The 16,719-nt window shown below is 54.4% G+C and overlaps 1 protein-coding gene across 2 annotated transcripts in view; it reads left to right on the top strand.

Annotated features, from left to right (window-relative positions):
* RIMS4 (regulating synaptic membrane exocytosis 4) overlaps window positions 1-16,719 on the top strand; it is a 58,243-nt gene that overhangs the window by 35,033 nt on the left and 6,491 nt on the right. The window contains exon 2 of one of the 2 annotated variants that reach the window (XM_059407078.1): window positions 3,663-3,804. In XM_059407078.1, coding sequence (XP_059263061.1) covers window positions 3,663-3,804 — 142 coding nt within the window. The remainder of the gene's footprint in view (window positions 1-3,662; window positions 3,805-16,719) is intronic. The other variant, XM_059407079.1, reaches the window with a different exon arrangement.

The following is a 16,719-nucleotide window of genomic DNA, read 5'->3' as shown; positions in this document are numbered from 1 at the left end:
GGAGCGTCAGCACTGTCTGCTACAACGGGTCAAGCCTGGGTCTTTTCCTGGGACCTGATGGACCCAAAGCAGAGGCTGAAGCACCTCTTTGTCTTCCGTCCATGGGCACTTTATCAGTGGAAACCAGCCCTTGGAAGCACATTTCACATCTTCGTGAAGTTGTGAGTGGCACACCAGACCAGAGGCACTCAGTAGACGGGTGCTGTGAGAATTGGAAGCATCCCAGTACAGGAGCGGGGGGGCTGAGGCGAGGCCCTGTCCTCGTTCCTTGGTCCCGAGCAGCCGCTGGAGACTGGCTCAGGAAACTGTGTGAATGGAATGGAAGCCACACTGCCCAAAATGGCAACATGTGGTTGTCTGTGCTCAGAAGGAGTTTGCTGTTTGAAGGGGGTGGTGGAAGAAGCGGAGCCTTGAGCAGACTTAAAGGAGGAGTGGAAAGAACCAGAAGAGGGAGAGGTGGCAGATCCAAGGCCCAGAGAGGACAAATGGGAGGATGCGTTCCTGGTGCGGGTGGGAGGAGGTGGGATGAGGAGAACAGGTGGTGGATCAGCCTCGGCCAGGAGAGGGTCACCCCCTCCTGCTCTGTCCTCTGAGAGAGCAGGGGAAGGTCGAGGGGCGTGTTGAAAGGTCTGAGGATGATGCAGGTTGGAAGTGAGAAGGAGCAAGTCACAGAGACACATCTTTTCAGCCAAGTGGGGGGAAAGGTCATTGGTTGGGGTGACGGGCTGGGGAGAGAAAGCATTGGTACAGTCACTTTGGGACCTTGACGGAGTCATCGGGAGATGGCCAATGGAGGATGAGATGGCTGAGAGTAGATGGCAGAACTTGGTGGGGTTGGGTACCAGATTGGGGACGCCCACGGTGGGGAAGGTGGCAAATTGCGGGAAATGGAAGATGGTTGGTGTGAGCCAATTTGGGGAGTGTTGAGAGGTCTTACTCCACAGTCACCGTGGCTACTTCTGTTTCACACCTACTATGTGCCAGGCTCTGTGGCAGATGTCCAACAGCTCCATGGGGCTGCCTGACTTGCCCAAGGTCTGGCCACCAGTGGTTGCAGAGCTGGGACTCTGTGCCTGCCCCTGTGTCACCTGGGTGTTTCTGGACACGTGGGGGAACACGTGTGTCCCCGTCTCTGTGCTCCCCTTCATCCCACCATTTGCTCTTTCCCTAAGCTGTATCTGCAGTCCACCTGATTGCAACACCAGCCTCACCTGAGGCCCATATAGGGTACTTGGCTGTGAAATGCTTTGGTCCTGAAGAATGCCACACAGATGTGAAGCACACCTTTCCAGAGCACCTCCTTAGCCCCCATGGGGACTGAGTTGGGTCATGCTTTGGTTATTCCTCTTCCAAGAGAAATGTTTCAGACCCTAGTGGGCCGGGACAAACCAGCGTGAATCTCCAGAACAGGGCTCTGTAGGGAAGTAGAAAGCCGAGGCGGGTGTCTGCAGCCTGCCTGCTGGGTGCCGGGTTGTGGGTTTGTACCCCCGATGTGGAGGAGTGAGGTTCGTCCCTGGACATATGTCTGCACTGTGTGTGTGTGAGTTGGGGGACATCTCTCTGTGCTTGTGAGTCTGTGCTGCTGAGTGAGCATGTGTGTGGTTCTGGATCTTACTCTGTCTTAGCACCTGCTACACACAGAGGAGCATAGAAGTGGTTGGGTGGATTGCAGATACAGCTTAGCGAAAGAGCAAATGGCAGGATGAAGGGAAGCACAGAGACAGGGACACACGTGTTCCCCCACATGTCCAGAAACACCCAGGTGACACACACACAGAAATGCACAGTGTCGGTTTCTCTGTGTGCTTTCTTGAGTGGGTTGGCGTATACTTCTTATGGCTGTGCATCTGTGTGTATGACTGGCACATACCCAGTTAGCCTTAGAAGCACAGCATGATGGAGACTCACGGAAACGCACAAATACCAATGCTCAGCCATACATTAGTGTGCTCTGTGTTTGCATGTGTATTCCTGCACGTGTGTGTGCGACCATGTATTTTTCTGAGTGTGTGGACATCTCTGTGCCTGAATAATGCAGATGCATGTGGGAGACAAACGTGGGCACACACACTGAGAAACACAGTGTATGTGTGAGTGTGTGTGGGTAGGTGGGTGGGTGGGAGGGAAGGAGGAGCAGGCCAGTGGGAGGTGTCCTGGTCTTGCTCTGCCTCCTGGCATGCAGCCCCAGGGCCCTTACCTCTTGCTGAGCAGGATGGTGGGATTTGGGTGACACGGCTTCTCTCCAGCGGGTTGACCAGCCAGCACTGAGGAAGCCCCTGAGGTTTATGAGCTTGTCTCAGCCTTTGTCAAGACCTGGGGAAGCTCTCCCTAAAGACCTAGCCCCACCTCTAGTGCACCCGCAGTCCTGCCAGGTGCCAGGGATGTAAAACCCACCCTGATAAACCGGGCTGTGGAGCGTGGAGCAGAGAGACCCTCCTGGCTCAACTCTTGGTGCCGTCACCCCCCTACCCTTTCTGGCTCTATGAGTGTGGACAAGTGGCTTAGCCTCTGTGTCTTGTGTCCTTGATGCTTAAGTGGGAGAACAGACTCCTCTCTCTCATGCGGGGGTTGAGGAGTAAGACCACTCTCAGGGCAGACCTCGATTCAGCCAGCAGTTATTAACTGAGCACGTGCTGTGGCGGGGCCCTCTTCTTAGCCCTGGGGCTTCAACGGTCAACAAAGCAGAATACCATGTCCTGAGTTCACCTGCCCTGGGCAGGAAACTGGCCAGTAAGCCAGTAATGCACAGACATGTCTGGCGTGGTGTTGGGAAGAAAGCCCGATCAGGGCGACAGGATGCGGGGTGGGTGGCAGGGGCTAGAGAATGGCAAGGAAGGTCATCTAAGATGACGTTTGATTACAGAAGGGAAGCTAGCAGAGGAGAGGGTATTTGAGGGGAGGGAAGAGTAAGGGCAGAGGGCCATTCGTTGTAAGCCTGTTGTTCTCCTATTGTACAGTTGAGGAAATAGAGGCAGAGAGAGGCTGAGTGATTTGCCTAAAGTCTCACAGCCAGTGAGAAAGAGATCCACACTTGAACCTGGGCAGGCTGGTTTCAGAGCCTGTGGTCTAAATCAGTGGTCCTTCATCTGGGGTGACTTGCTCCCCCCACCCCCGCGCCCAGGGGATATTTGGCAATGTCTGGAGACATTCTAGATGGCCACCCTAGACTGGAGGGTGCTACTAGCGTCTGGTAGGTAGAGGCCGGGGATATCGATCGACCTTCCAGAATGCACAGGACGTCCCCGACAACTAAGCAGGATCCCATCTAAACTGCCGGTTGTGCTGAGGTGGGGAAAACCTGGTCCAAATGCAAGCAAAGCATGCGACAGAGTGTGACACAGAGTAGGTGCTCAATAAAGAGTAACTGGGGAGGAGGAGGAGACATGACCTGTAGAGAGTCGCAGGGGGGAGGTGAATCCAAGGGGGGAAACATAGCTGTAAATGAATCCGGCTGTTACCAGGACTCCTGCGCTGCTTCTTGTGGGGTGGGTGTGAAGGGCAGAGCCGCCCAGGGAGGGGCCGCGGGTGAGGCTGGTGGTAGGAGGAGGGACTGGGGGTGGGGGCCGACCCTGGGAGGGTCCAGACACTAACCAGACGACTTGTGTCTCTGTCCCTTCCCGTACCTTGTCTCTCTCCCCATTGCTCTTGGCCTCTCCGCCTAGAAGGGGACAGCCGGAGGCTGAAGGGAGCCATCCAGAGGAGCACGGAGACCGGCCTGGCGGTGGAGATGCCCAGCCGGACGCTGCGCCAGGCCAGCCACGAGTCCATTGAAGACAGCATGAATAGCTACGGCTCCGAGGGCAAGTGAGTGTGGGGCCCGGCCCGCTGTCAGCCCTGCTGACTCTCGTGGGCCCTTGTGGGGGTGGGTGGGAGGGGCCGAGCCACCCCATCCGGAGCCCTGGCTCAGCCTCAGGCCTGCAGAAGGGAGACGACGAAGCACGCAAGCTCTAAGGGGGCAGCAGAGCACACTGGCCGCGCGGCCCTGGGCGAGTCCTCCTCTGCGCCTCCGTTTGCCCGTCTGTCAAACCGGCTGATGCTGGCGGCCTCAGAGGGGGTGTTGTGAGGACTCCGTGGGTTCGCACGTACAGAGAGCGGAGGACAGCGTTGGCATGTGAGTGCTGCATGTCAGTGTTGAGAAATAAAGAGGGGTTTGAGAGGGGTTTTATCGTGATGTTACTCTTTGCTCTTTCTTAGTTTCTGAAATCATGATTGGTTTTAAAGATACAGATTCCTGCTGGATAAGGAGTTTCACACACGTCAGACCACGAAATATTAGATAGGACCGTGTCCTCGCCCGGGTTCTCTCTCCCCTGACGGTACATAGCCCCCCAGGGTATTTGTTCCCGATCCAGACTGCAGACCCCATGCCCTGAGTCCGAGCCTCTGGGAGTGGAGCTCGGAACTCCGTTTCGTTTCTTTTCTTTTTTTTTTTTTTTAAAGATTTTATTTATTTATTTGACAGAGAGAGATCACAAGCAGGCAGAGAGGCAGGCAGAGAGAGAGAGGAGGAAACAGGCTCCCTGCTGAGCAGAGAGCCCGATGTGGGACTCGATCCCAGGACCCTGAGATCATAACCTGAGCCGAAGGCAGCGGCTTAACCCACTGAGCCACCCAGGCGCCCGAAACTCCGTTTCTTAAGGGCTGCCTGAGGGAACATATTCTAGACTGCAGGTTCTCGTCTTTGCAACAATGATGGGCTCTTTGAGAGTTTTGGGCAAGTTTTGGGCTTTCGTTCCCCTAAGAAATATGTGCACCTACACCGTAACACACACACACACACACACACACACACAGTCATGGAGTCGCACTCATTCCCACACACAGCGACACGCCTTCTCTCACACATACACTCACACTCATTCTCGCACACAGTCGTACAAGCATACTCTTCTCATAATTCCAGCGGGTTCCCAGATTCCCCTAGAGCCCATCCATGGATTCTTAGCAAAGAAACTTGGCTCGCAAGTGACTTTCTCATTGTACAGATGACCAGGGCACTCAGAGAGCCTGGGGAGCTCGTCCCGGGTCACAGAGCATGTTAACATGTCTGGAACTCGAGTCCCGTGACTCCCGGTGGGGGGCTTATTCCGTGGCAGCACATCGCTCCCTTGTCTTAGCTGTCCTCAGCCAGGGTCGTGGGGGTTCTCATCACCCTCATGAGGACACTGGGGCTTGGGGAGGGTCCAGTACAGTGGACACCAGGTATGTGGCTATTGAAATGTAAATTGATTTAAATGGAATGAAATGAAATATTCTGTTTCTCCACCGTGCTGGCCATGTTCCAAGCACTCAGCAGTGCGTGCCCCGTGGCTGCTGTTTGGGACAGCGCGGGTATAGAGCATGTCTGCCCTCGCAGACGGTGCCGTTGGACAGCACTGGCTAAGGGGCCTCTCCAGGCGCAGACACCAGGGCGGGCCCAGGGCTGGGGCTCGGCCGCCACCTTCTGCGCTACCTCCCAGCGGGGGGTTCCTGCTGGCTGGAAGCCTTCCCACCCCCAGCCCCTCCTAAACTGGGCATCTCCGGCCTCTGTGAATGGCCTTGCCTTGGCAGATGCTGCATTCCACCCACCTCCTAGGGAGGCTTTCCGGAGGGCGAGAAGAGGAGGAGGACAGGCGGGAGGGAGAGGAAGAGGAGGAGGAGGAAGGGAACACATGTTTTCTTCAACCTGAGAAATTTGGCAAGGCAGCAATGCTTGGAGGAAGGTATCATAGGCCTCGGGGTAGCAGTGGGTCTCTGCTGAGTTCCAGAGGGTTAGGAGGTTTGGTCCTAGTCCTGGGTCTGCCAGTGACCACCAGGTGGCCTTGGGCACATCTCTTGGCCTCTTAAGTGTCAGGAGGCTGGGAAACATCTGGTCTGTTGGTCTCATAGGCAGCTCGGGGGGAGGGTGGTGTGGTGTGGGGAGTAAGATCAGGGGGTGAAACCCAGAGCCCCATTTTACGGATGGCTCCGAGAAGCCCTGTGACTTGTCCAAGGACAGCAGCATAGGAGGGCATCGTGAAGGAGAAATGAGCTGATGTCTGCACAGGACAGGTGCTTGGGAGGTGGCTCTTGTGTCATCTGTTACAATGTGCTTTAAGGGACCGGAAAGTCTGAGTTAGAGTCCAAACCTGGACCCTAGAGTCAGATAGGCCTGGTTAGTGCCTCATTTCTGCTTCCTAGTAGCTATGTGACTTTGGGGAAGTTACTTCCCGTTTGTGAGCCCAGTTTCTTCATCTGTGGAAAGGGGACAGTAGTAGCACACAGAGACTCTCAGAGTTGTTGTGTGGCTTACGTGAATTAACACAGGTATGGGCGCTTAGGACAGAGGCTGGCACTAGCAGGCACTATTAGTCTGTTATTGTTGGCTGTGATTCTTGTTGTTCCTTGTTGGTTCGCCCCTGTTAGTTGGGTATTTTGCTCCTTGTGTCCAGCTGTATCTTGCTGGATACAGGGGCTGCCCCAGATGCAGCTGTGTCTGCAAAGTACTTAGCACAGAGCAAGCACGGCCTTGATGTTGGCTGTGACATTTAGGATTGTCAGAAGGTTTGGGTGGCTATCTTGAGCCCAGCTGAGGAAGGGTCAGGTGGGTTGGAGGGTACCGGCTCCAGCAGAGGGGAGAGTCTTGATGGAGCCCAGCCAGGCTCCACCACTCCACCTAACACCGGGGCAAGGAAGGGGCATAGAAAGGACCGGGGGACGTGGAGCTGTGGCCGGCCTCCTCCTTGTTCTGGAGGTATTTTGGGTACTGGTGGGACCCAGATGCCAGGCTCTGAAATAGGAAGGGGTGTGACTGTCCTCCCCTTGGGCTCCTGCCAGCCCAGCTGAGGCTTACGCCGAGCCAGCGGGCTAGAGCAGCCCCTGCGAGCCCGCAGCCCCTGGCGCTGCTGGACCTGTCTGCCTGTGCCCTGGCTCACTGGCGTGTGTATTCCTGCAAGTGGGCGCAGGGGTTTTTCTTCCAGCAAATGCGACTGAGTGCCTACGGTGTGCTAGACAGTTGGGCTGGACACCTGGGAGGCCCTGCCTGGCACTGACCGAGCAACTCACAGTGAGTTAAGAGCTTCCAAGGACAGGCGTAGAGAACATAGGAAACCCTGCATCCTCACCAGGTCTCTGGGCTAGGGATGGGGTGCGTATGGGTGGGGCCGCTCTGTCACTGAAGCTCCTTGGGCTCCAGGCTGCATGGTGGTAGCTGGCAGTGACGTCAGCCTTTGCGGTTCCCAGTGTGGCCCCCAGTCCGGCATCAACGGCATCCCCTGGGAGCTGGTTAGAAATGCAGGGTCTCCGGCTCCACCCCAGACCTCCTGAATTGGAAGCTGAAGCTTTACAAGCTCTCCTGGGGGCTTGTGTGCACATGGAGGCTGAGAGGCCCTGGCGGTGGGAGTCATGTTCTGGAGCTATCCCTTACCAGGCACTTGCTCTGGGCAGACACTGTGCGAAGTGCTTTTATATGTGTTGGCCCATTTAATCCTCACAACAGCCTGATGACGCCAAGACTGCGAATGTCCCCATTTTACGGACTAGGACACAGAAGCCAAAAGAGGTTAATGAACATGCCCAAGGTCACTCATCCAGTAAGTGGCTTCATATGCCAGGCTTCAGATCTGGGCCTTGGAATCTGCCCTTAATCTTTACACTTGACTGGTTAAGAGCTTTACACTTCACTGGTTGACACTTAATGGTTGCATTCATCAGGATTTCGGGAGGCGGGCACTTCAGGGTGGTGTGGTGGCTCAGGGAGTCCCTTCATGTTTTCCCTCCCAAGATCTCAGCAGGTCGGACCGACCCTGGTCTGTCTCCTGGGGCTGGGGAGGGGCTTTCCTTCCCAGAGCCCCTTTCTGCCCGGTGGAAAAATTGGAGTTCTCTATGTTAAGGATGGAAGAGAACAGCTCTGGGATCGGGAGATCCGAGCTCGCCACCCCTCCTCCAGCAGTCCCGTCTCTCCAGATAAAGGGCAGGGGTTCAAGCCCCCTGAGAAAGGACCACGAGAACAGCGCCTTCCCACACACCCCCTGAACCTGAGCTGCTCCCTTGGTGAGTGCTACAGTTAGGGTTCCCCAGAACCAAACCCGAGAGGTGGATTTGAGTGCGAGTCATTCACTTGAGGATGATTCCAGAAAACCACGGTGGAGGAGCGTGTGAGAGGAGCGGAGCAGAGCAGGCATCCAGAAACATGGGCTTTAAGAAGCGAGCTGCCACTGTAGGCTAGAGCTTGATGCTTATAGGGACTCTGGGAGCCAGGTGGACCGTGCACCCCAGCGCCGTCCCCCGGCGGTAGGGGGAGCCGAAGTAGTCACAATTGACCCTCCTTCCTTAAGGATTGGTGGCTGCTTTCTGGGGACCCTGCTACCCTCCCTGCAGCACAGTGCTTGCTAGAGGCAGGAGGAGCGCAGGGACTGGCAGTGAGAGTCCCAGAGAGTCCGTGAGCGCGGATGAGGGGAGGGTCGGGAGGGGGTGGTGGGGAAGGAGCAAACAGCGCCACTGGCGCCTCCAGGCTGCCCAAACCAGAGACCTGGGGCTCTCCCAGGCCGCTTCCCCTCTCACTTTCCATTTCCATATCCAGCCCCCCGTTGGGCTCTTCCAGTTTATTCCTAACTGTCTTTGACTCATCCATTTCTCTCCCCCCCCCCCCCCCCCCCACCCCGGTGAGGCCACTCATCACTCTTGCCTGCGTGCTCGCGAGTCTCCCTTGTCGAGACTCCGCAGTCTGTCACTCAGCGCTTCCTTCTGCTGGTCCCTGCCAGCCTCCCCCAGGCCCCAACCATGTGCCCCCTGCTCCAGTGCCCTGAACGTCTTGCACCTCCCTCCGTCTCCCCTGCCGGTCTGTGCTTCGGCCTTCGCTTCCTCTGCCTGGCACTGCCTTTCCCACCTCTCCTCCCTCTCCACCCTCTGACTCATTCCTCCTCCAGATCTCAGCTCAGAACTGGCACATAGGCTTCATCTCCGGCACCAGCTCCAGCTAATTGATACTGGCTGCCTGGAATGTTGTGCAGAGGATGATTCTGGAGCCTTGTCCAGCCTTGGCAGGAGTGTGGAGGTTGACTAGTAATGTCTGCCCTGGGAGTGGGCAGAGGAGGGGGGAACGGCGAGGTCAGCCATTCCTCTGGCTGCGACAGCGGCTTCCACGGTCTGTTCTGCCCCCCACGGCAGCCTCCACTTGGTCGTTAATGGTCATGGGTGTATCTAGTTCAGTGCTGCCCAGTCTAGGACCTGGACTACAGGTGATATTTTGCAAATTCTGATGGATAGTGGGTAGGGGCTATGAGCAGGAGCACCCCCAGATTCCACTCCTTCCTGCCCTTCCTTAACCTCCATCACACAGAATCACAGCCTCAGCATCTTCTCTGGGTCGCAGAAGCTCTTGAAGCCAGCTCCCAAAGCCTCTTGTCCCCTTCCCTCTGTCCCGTGTTGTCCTGAGGCGTTTGGGTCACTGACATCCAGCTCCCTGGGCATCTGGGTCACTGTGCCCACAGCCCTGGAAAGCAGGGTGTGGGAACTGGTGCGTGGCCACCTCAGCTGGGTTCAGGGTCATGTTTTTGCCAAGTCTATGTTTCCCTGGTCACCAAAGGCCCCAGGGGTCCGGCGGGTGGCTGGGACCCCCTTTCCCTTGCCCACCTCTGCTCTGTAACGGTTCGTGCCTGAAGGATGGACCGGGACTGGCTGGGGCTGTGAGCTAGGAGACACGGGGGTTTGTTTTGTTCTGTTTTGTAAACACTAGTATTTATGGCACATTTGGCTGTGCCAGATTGAGTTCTCAGAAGTTCATCTTGCTTAGTACTTACAACGGCACTGAAGGGCACCCTGTCGTTCATTCCTGCCTCACCAAAACGGAAACCCGGATTCAGAGAGGTGAAGAATGTGTCTCCACAGCTACAAGCCGGGTGGGCGTGGCATGTGGGGTGGGGCTCCCAATCCAGGCCTGCCTAACCCACCGGGAGCCCAGACTACAGACCCTGGGGCTCGGCTCTGGGCAAGGGGACGCTCTCCCCGGGGCGTGTAGACACAGCAGAGCAGAGTGGTTAAGCAGATGCACTCCAGAGCCAGACTGCCAGTTTCTAGCAGAGTGATCTTGGGGTTATGTAACATTTCTATGCCTTGGTTTCCCATTCTGTTATTTATTGGATAAATTAAAAAGTCAAATCCCTGGCATCAGGCCCGCGAGCCACACTCATGTGCTTGGGGGCAGGTGTGGAAACATCTGGGTGCTTGAGAAGCTGGAGTTGGAGTTGGGATTGTGGATTCTGTGTCTCCTGGCACACAGCCAATTCTGCAACACCGCTTGTTTTGAAAACGTGCATTTGTTCCAACACAGTTGAAGTATTAGGGAATAGTTTGAGCACAATACAGATTTTGCTTTTGCTGAGGTGCGTTTCATTCTGAGAAACACGAGGGGAACGCTGAAAACAGCCCCCACGTGGGAGCACCCATACAGCCCTCCAGCCGCTCCCTGCTCCCGCGGCTCCTGCCCCCTGCCCACTGGGCCTTACAGCTCTCTTCCCCGTCTCAGACAGCCCTCCTCCGCCACTTCACAGCAGCTCGTGGGCTGCGATCCTTCCGGCACTCATTTCCACAAGCAAACTTTTAGGTCATTGCCTCGGTAAAGCACCGTATTTATTGTAGTCTGTATGCATTTCGTAACCATTTAATGTGTTTAAAGACTGTTTTTACTATGTTCCTGTGTTGTGTGTGTGTGTGTGTGTGTGTGTGTGTACATGATACTGACATAGTGTTTGGCTGGTGTGCCCCTAACCCTGTTTTCCCCCAAAGCTCCGTGATTTCTTCTGGGAGGATTTTGCCCTGCAGAGTGATTTTTAGGAATGTCTAGTTTGCATGATAGCAAATGAGTGTAGTGGAGGCTCCGCGGGTCTGTGGGAGGGCGGATGGATGGGAGGAAACAGGGGGGCAGACAGTGAATGGGAGAACAGCGAACCCGTAAACCACTAAAACCTTTCAGAGTCACATAACCTATAATCACCACGAGGGCTGTGCAGCCTTTTAATTTCGGATGCAGTTGACATAGGTGATCCATCCGGAAAAGAGAAGAGCCAGCCCCCAAGTAACCCAGTTAGTTCTTTAACTGTGAGAGCACAGAAAATCCACAGAGCTCCAGCCAAACGGAGCTCAAAGGTTAATAATAAAAAGACAAATGGGTTTCAGTTCTGCAAACAAAACAAACAAGATTTGAAATGCAGGAAATCTTATTTCACCATTAACACAAAATAAAAGGCCAGCGGCCCAGGGGTTGTAATCCTGTTTCAGGCCTGGGCCTCTACCCATGCGGCTGGTGTGTGTCCTTGGGGGGGGGGGGGGGGGGACCAGCCGCTGCGGTCCTCCTCCATATCCCCCCCCAATCCATCCTCCCCTCACTCGCCCCCCCACCCCCCACACAACACACACACCTCCTCAGAGCCTGGCCTTGGTCTTAGGCATCCAGATGCTGCAATTCCAAACAGGTCTGGAGTCAGAAGTGCCATGAAAGTACCATGGCGAGGGAGGAGAGGTCCTCCCAGCGCAGACAGCAGAGGCCGCATTCATTCACCCAGCATATGTCGTGTGCTGGAGCCCGTGCCGAGTACCTTGCCTGCGCCTCCTCGCTGACTCTCCCCGCGACCCAGTAAAGTGATCCCAGTTTATCCCCCATTGCATGGAAATGAAACAGCAGCTCAGAGTGGTTACAAAACTTATCCCAGGTTGCACAGCACTGGAATCCAAGGTCTGTCTCAGCCACTGTATTTTCCCGGTCTGGGACCAGCTGAAGGGTGTGACAGAGAACATTTTTTTAAAGATTTTATTTATTTATTTATTTGACAGAGATCACAAGTAGGCAGAGAAGCAGGCAGAGAGAGGGTGGGGGAAGCAGGCTCCCCACTGAGCAGAGAGCCCGACGTGGGGCTCGATCCCAAGACCCTGGGATCATGACCTGAGCTGAGGGCAGAGGCTTTGGCCCACTGAGCCACCCAGGTGCCCCTGACAGAGAACATTTATTGAGTTCCTACTACATACAAGACATGTTCAGGAACTGGCACGTGTATGGTATTTAATCCAGCAGACTCTCTCTCACCCTTTTGCGAATGGGCCCTATGAACAGAGATTTTTGAAACTTTTAAAGCTGATACAGCACAGGCAGCCATGGGTGGCATCACTGCACACTGTCCAAGAGGGAGGTGGGAGTGGTCTTGTGTGCACATGAGACAGTTTAAGCACAGAGATGCCAGCAGCTTACCAGAGATCACAGAGCAAGCAGGCGACCAGAACTAGAACCAGCTTGGACTTTGTGTCCTCTGCCTTTTGTCTTACTCCAGGGAAGACCCCAGGGTGTAGTGAGATCTTTGATACAGTCGACCCTCAGGCCAGCAGGAACCTGCCACTATCCCTTCTTCCTTCCTCCAACCCCATGGAGGATGTGATAACCCGTTCAGGGCTTCTGGGGCATCTGCCTGGTTCCTTGGCAGCCAGCGAGGCACCCTGGGATGGGAAATCAGGCAGCCGCCCAGATATTATAAACAATTACCGCTAATTACCAGGCCTGCCAGTTCCCCATTGTCTGCTCACAATCCCACCAGGAACCGAGGAGCAGACAATGGTGATGTTGGAGGGAACTTTCAATTTCAGGCTGCAGAAGCCTCGCTCTGCCTGGGAGGCTGGGCCTTTCAGTGACTTGGAGCTTAAGAGGCACCACTATTTCTTGGGCTTCTGGAGCCCAGACTCTCCTTACAAAGGGAGCCTGGACCCCACAGATGGCCGGGAGCATGGGGTGAGAGAGAGACTGGGCCGAGGAGGAAGGCCCATGTCACCAGTCCTGAGAGTCTAGGTCTTAGCTTTGATGTTAATTAAGGTTCTTTGCAAGAATAATAGATACACATTTCTATCCCTCGATATTTAAGTTGTTTCCCCCATACTCTCTCTGTGAGACTGTTGCATAATTGCTGAGATAATAGATTCAGAAGCCGGACTGCTTGGATTCAGTACTCCTCTGCCTGTCTTGGTTTGGCCCTCTCTCGGGTGTGCCAGGAACATATGCTTCTCTTGGACTTGGAGGGACACACACAGCCTCAGACTCCCAGGTTCACTTGACAAGACACCAGGCAGCCATTTCTGCAAAGCATCATGCCCTTTTCTTAGCTCCACCCAAGAGGAAGGATGAGCACAAGTCCCCTCTGCTTTCAGATGCCTCAGGCCTGTGTGGGGGTTCCCAATGGGTCTCAGCACCACCAGCCCCGTCCAGGGACCCAGGCCTTCCCTGAGGACCCTCCAGCATCCCTGCTCTCCCCTCCTCCCTGACTTCTGCTGCTCCCTGGGGCTGGGGAGTTGCCGTGTATCTGGGGACTGGACAGCCTGGTTTTTGCATGTATCCCTCTAAGTCTGTTTCTTCCTGGATTTGCAACTCAAAGGCCAAGAATCTGACCAGCTTGTTCATTGCCTTCTCCTGGCTCATCACTTATCTGAGACTGTTGCCTGAATGGAAGAGGGCGGCAGGGATGGTCGGAGATCACGAAAAGGAAAAATAGTCAGGCTACAGTGTCCAATTATCATTCTGCCATCAAGCCTGCCAATAACTTGAGTAGAGAGAGAGAAGTTCCTGGCACGCCCATGGTGAGAGAGCAGCATGAGCAGTGAGGCCTGGGGGGCTGGTTCGGGGCTCTTCGGGAGGGCCACGCACAGGGCTCCATCCTCATGACTTTCAGTCTCTGGGATTCTCTTTTCTTGTTTCCCAGAGAGTTTTTGTGTGAGCTTGGGTCAGGCGTCTAAGCCGTGGATCCGTCAGCTCTGCCCAGGGGAGAGGGCAGAGTAAAGCCAGTCACCATAACCGGCCTCTTTAGTCGATGACTGAATGACAGTGTTCGTTTCTGGTTCATGTCAATTTCAGGGCAGGTGTTTCTGGTCGTTGGGCCCAGGCTCCCTTTTTCTTGTGGCCTCACCATCATTAGGGTCCCCGATGGGGGAGGAGAGAAGGTATAGGAGGTTCCGAATTGTGGTAAAATACACAAGATACCAACATTGTAACAGTTCTTCTCATTGAAGTAGAGATGACACAGCGTTACATTGGTTTCAGGCGTACAACATAGCAATGGGACAACTCCGCCTGGGACTTATGGTTCCATAGCTGGAAACCTGAGCCACCCCCTCCCCTTCCCCATCATTATACCTTTTTTTTTTTTTTTTTTTTTTTTTTTTTTTTTTTAAAGAGAGGAAGGGTTTTGGGGAGAGGCAGAGGGAAAGGATCTTAAGCAGGCTCCTCGTCCAGCACAGGGCTCAGTCTCACGACTCTGAGACCATGACCTGAGCCAAAATAGGGAGTCAGACACTTCACTGGCTAAGCCACCCAGGCACCCCCATCATAACGATTTTTAAGTGTGTTGGTTCAGTGGCATTAAGTAGTCACATCGTGCGACCATCACCACCGTCCACCTCCAGAACTCTTCATCTTGTTAAAGTGAACTCTGTCCCCAGAAAACATGAACTCTTTATTTTTCCCTCCCCCCAACCAGCCCCAAGCTCCTGGCAACCGTCCTTCAGTCTCTGAATTCGACTGCTCGAATATCTCCTACCAGTGGAAACACCTAGTATTTACCCTTTTGCGACTGACTTACTTTGTTTAGCATGACATCTTCAAGACTCATCATTACAAATTTTACACATTTGTAAAATGTGTCACAGTGTCTTTCCTTGTTCAGGCTGAATAATAGTGCATCGTATGTATAGACCCTTTGTCCTCTGATGGACACTTGGGTTGTCTCCACCTTCTGGCTAGTGCAGATGACGCTTCCATGAACAAGGGTGTACAAATGTGTCTCAGACACCCTGCCTTCAATTTCCTTGGCATACGCCCAGAAGTGGAATTGCTGGATCATATGGTAATTCTATTTTTAATTTTCTGAGGAACTGCCATCCTGTTTTACAGAGCGGTTGTACCATTTTACATTCCCACCAACAGTGCAAAGGATTCTAATTTCCCCACATCCTTGCCAACACTTGTTATTTTGTTTTCTTAATTTTATTTTGTTTTTGATAGTAGCCATTTCAATGGGTGTGAGATGGCATCCTGTGAGCCCTGGCAGGTTTGGTTTGGTTTTGTTTTGTCTCTATAATGCCAGTGCCCGACTTCAGCTCTGACTGCCGAGGCGTTCATTTCAAAGAGGCAAACAAATTTGTCAGCCACACAAAGAGCCGGGCCACCTCCTCCACGGTTGAGGCTCTTTTGTTTTAGAGATCTTGACTGATTTCGGTAACTGACCATTTGGGCCACTTGTCTTTTCTCTTCCCGTGCTTTTAAATTCCTGCTCTTACGTTTTAAATTCAACACTAAAGAGTGAGCCCTGAACCCCTAGGCGCCCACCCTGGACCCCCACAAAAGCAGAACCCCTGGTCCGTGCGCTCTCTCGTGCCCCCTTCCCTCTTCCCACGGCCACGCTGTGTAGCCCCAGGTGTGCTGTGCAGTTTCCCAGGTCTTGTAGGTTATAAGCCTTTATTTCTCCAAAGTTCCCTGGTGATTGTTGCTTACAACAAAGTTCCCTGGTGATTGATGTATCTTGCCATCTTAGCAAGAACCACAAGGGTCGGTCCAGTCCTCACACTGGTTTGGAGAGAGGGTAGGTCTGTGGCAGGCACGCGGGGGCCCAGTTGAGTGCTCTAGACATTTCTAGCGTAGGGCGTTACTGTCCTTAGGCTGGGACTGGCACAATAGACGGCATGGGGGACGGGCCTGGGAGGGGCCTATACCCCTTCAGCTCACAGGGCCAGCCTTGGCTACAAGGCTGGGAGACAGACTGAGATGTCTCTCCCGAAGGAAGAGATGAGGAGAGCCTCCACCACACTGAGGCATACCGGGCTTCTGGGAGCTCACCCCACATCCTGGGACCAGTCCTGGACTGGGGAAGGTGTTGTATGCCGTGGCAGCCGCCTGAAAGGTGTCTTCCACAGGCTGACTTGGGTTCTAACTCTGCCTCTCCACCCTCTTACTGTGTGACCGTAGGCAAGTGGCTTTCCCTCGCTGAACCCCAGTGTCTTTGATGTTGTTAGCTCAATAAAATCATGCCTGTTTCCCTAGATCCACTGCAGAAGTCACACCAGAGGGTATGGCCCATGAGAACAGGAATCAATAAGTTCTGGAGCCCCGAGGGGTGCTGGCACATAGTAAGCCCTTGGGACTGGGGTACCCAGCCCGGAGTAGGTGGGTCGGGGACTGGGTGTGACTCGGTATATTGTCCTCTTTGGTCATTTCTTCAGGAGCAACACATTTCCCCCAGCAAAATGGTGGGTTCCTAGTGTGCAGGGTCTTGTCTCTTGGGAAAGGCACCGGTGGTTCAGAAGCAGGAGGGGGCATGTGTGTGGAGTGCATCCCCAAGCCCCACCTTCCTTGGAAGCTCTTGAAAGCTCGTCTTGCTCCTTCAGGTTGAGATCCCAGTGGGTTTCCGAAGAGGGGAAGCTTTGGTTGGCAGGGGTGGGGGGTGCTTTCTGGCAGTGAACCAAGCGTGCTGTGCCCCCGAGGCCCGAATGCAGTTTCCTCCTCCTGCTCAGGGACCTCCCTGGCTGCTTCTGGGCAACCTGGCACACCATAGGCACTTGTTAAAAGTTCACTGGTGTTCTTGGGACCTGCCCAGGTGGAAAGTCACCAGGGCTTGGCCTTGGAAGTGTTATATTCAAGTGCTGACTCCCTGGGAGCTCTGTGGCTTTAGGCGGAGCAGGACCTCCTCCTCTTCATCTGAATAGTGGTGGTAAATCTGAGCCACCAACCTCTTGAGG

Source organism: Mustela nigripes, chromosome 7, assembly GCF_022355385.1.
Source record: "Mustela nigripes isolate SB6536 chromosome 7, MUSNIG.SB6536, whole genome shotgun sequence".
Taxonomy (NCBI): domain Eukaryota; kingdom Metazoa; phylum Chordata; class Mammalia; order Carnivora; family Mustelidae; genus Mustela; species Mustela nigripes.
Note: the sequence above shows the minus strand (reverse complement) of the source record. Positions and strands in the feature narration are given on the sequence as shown.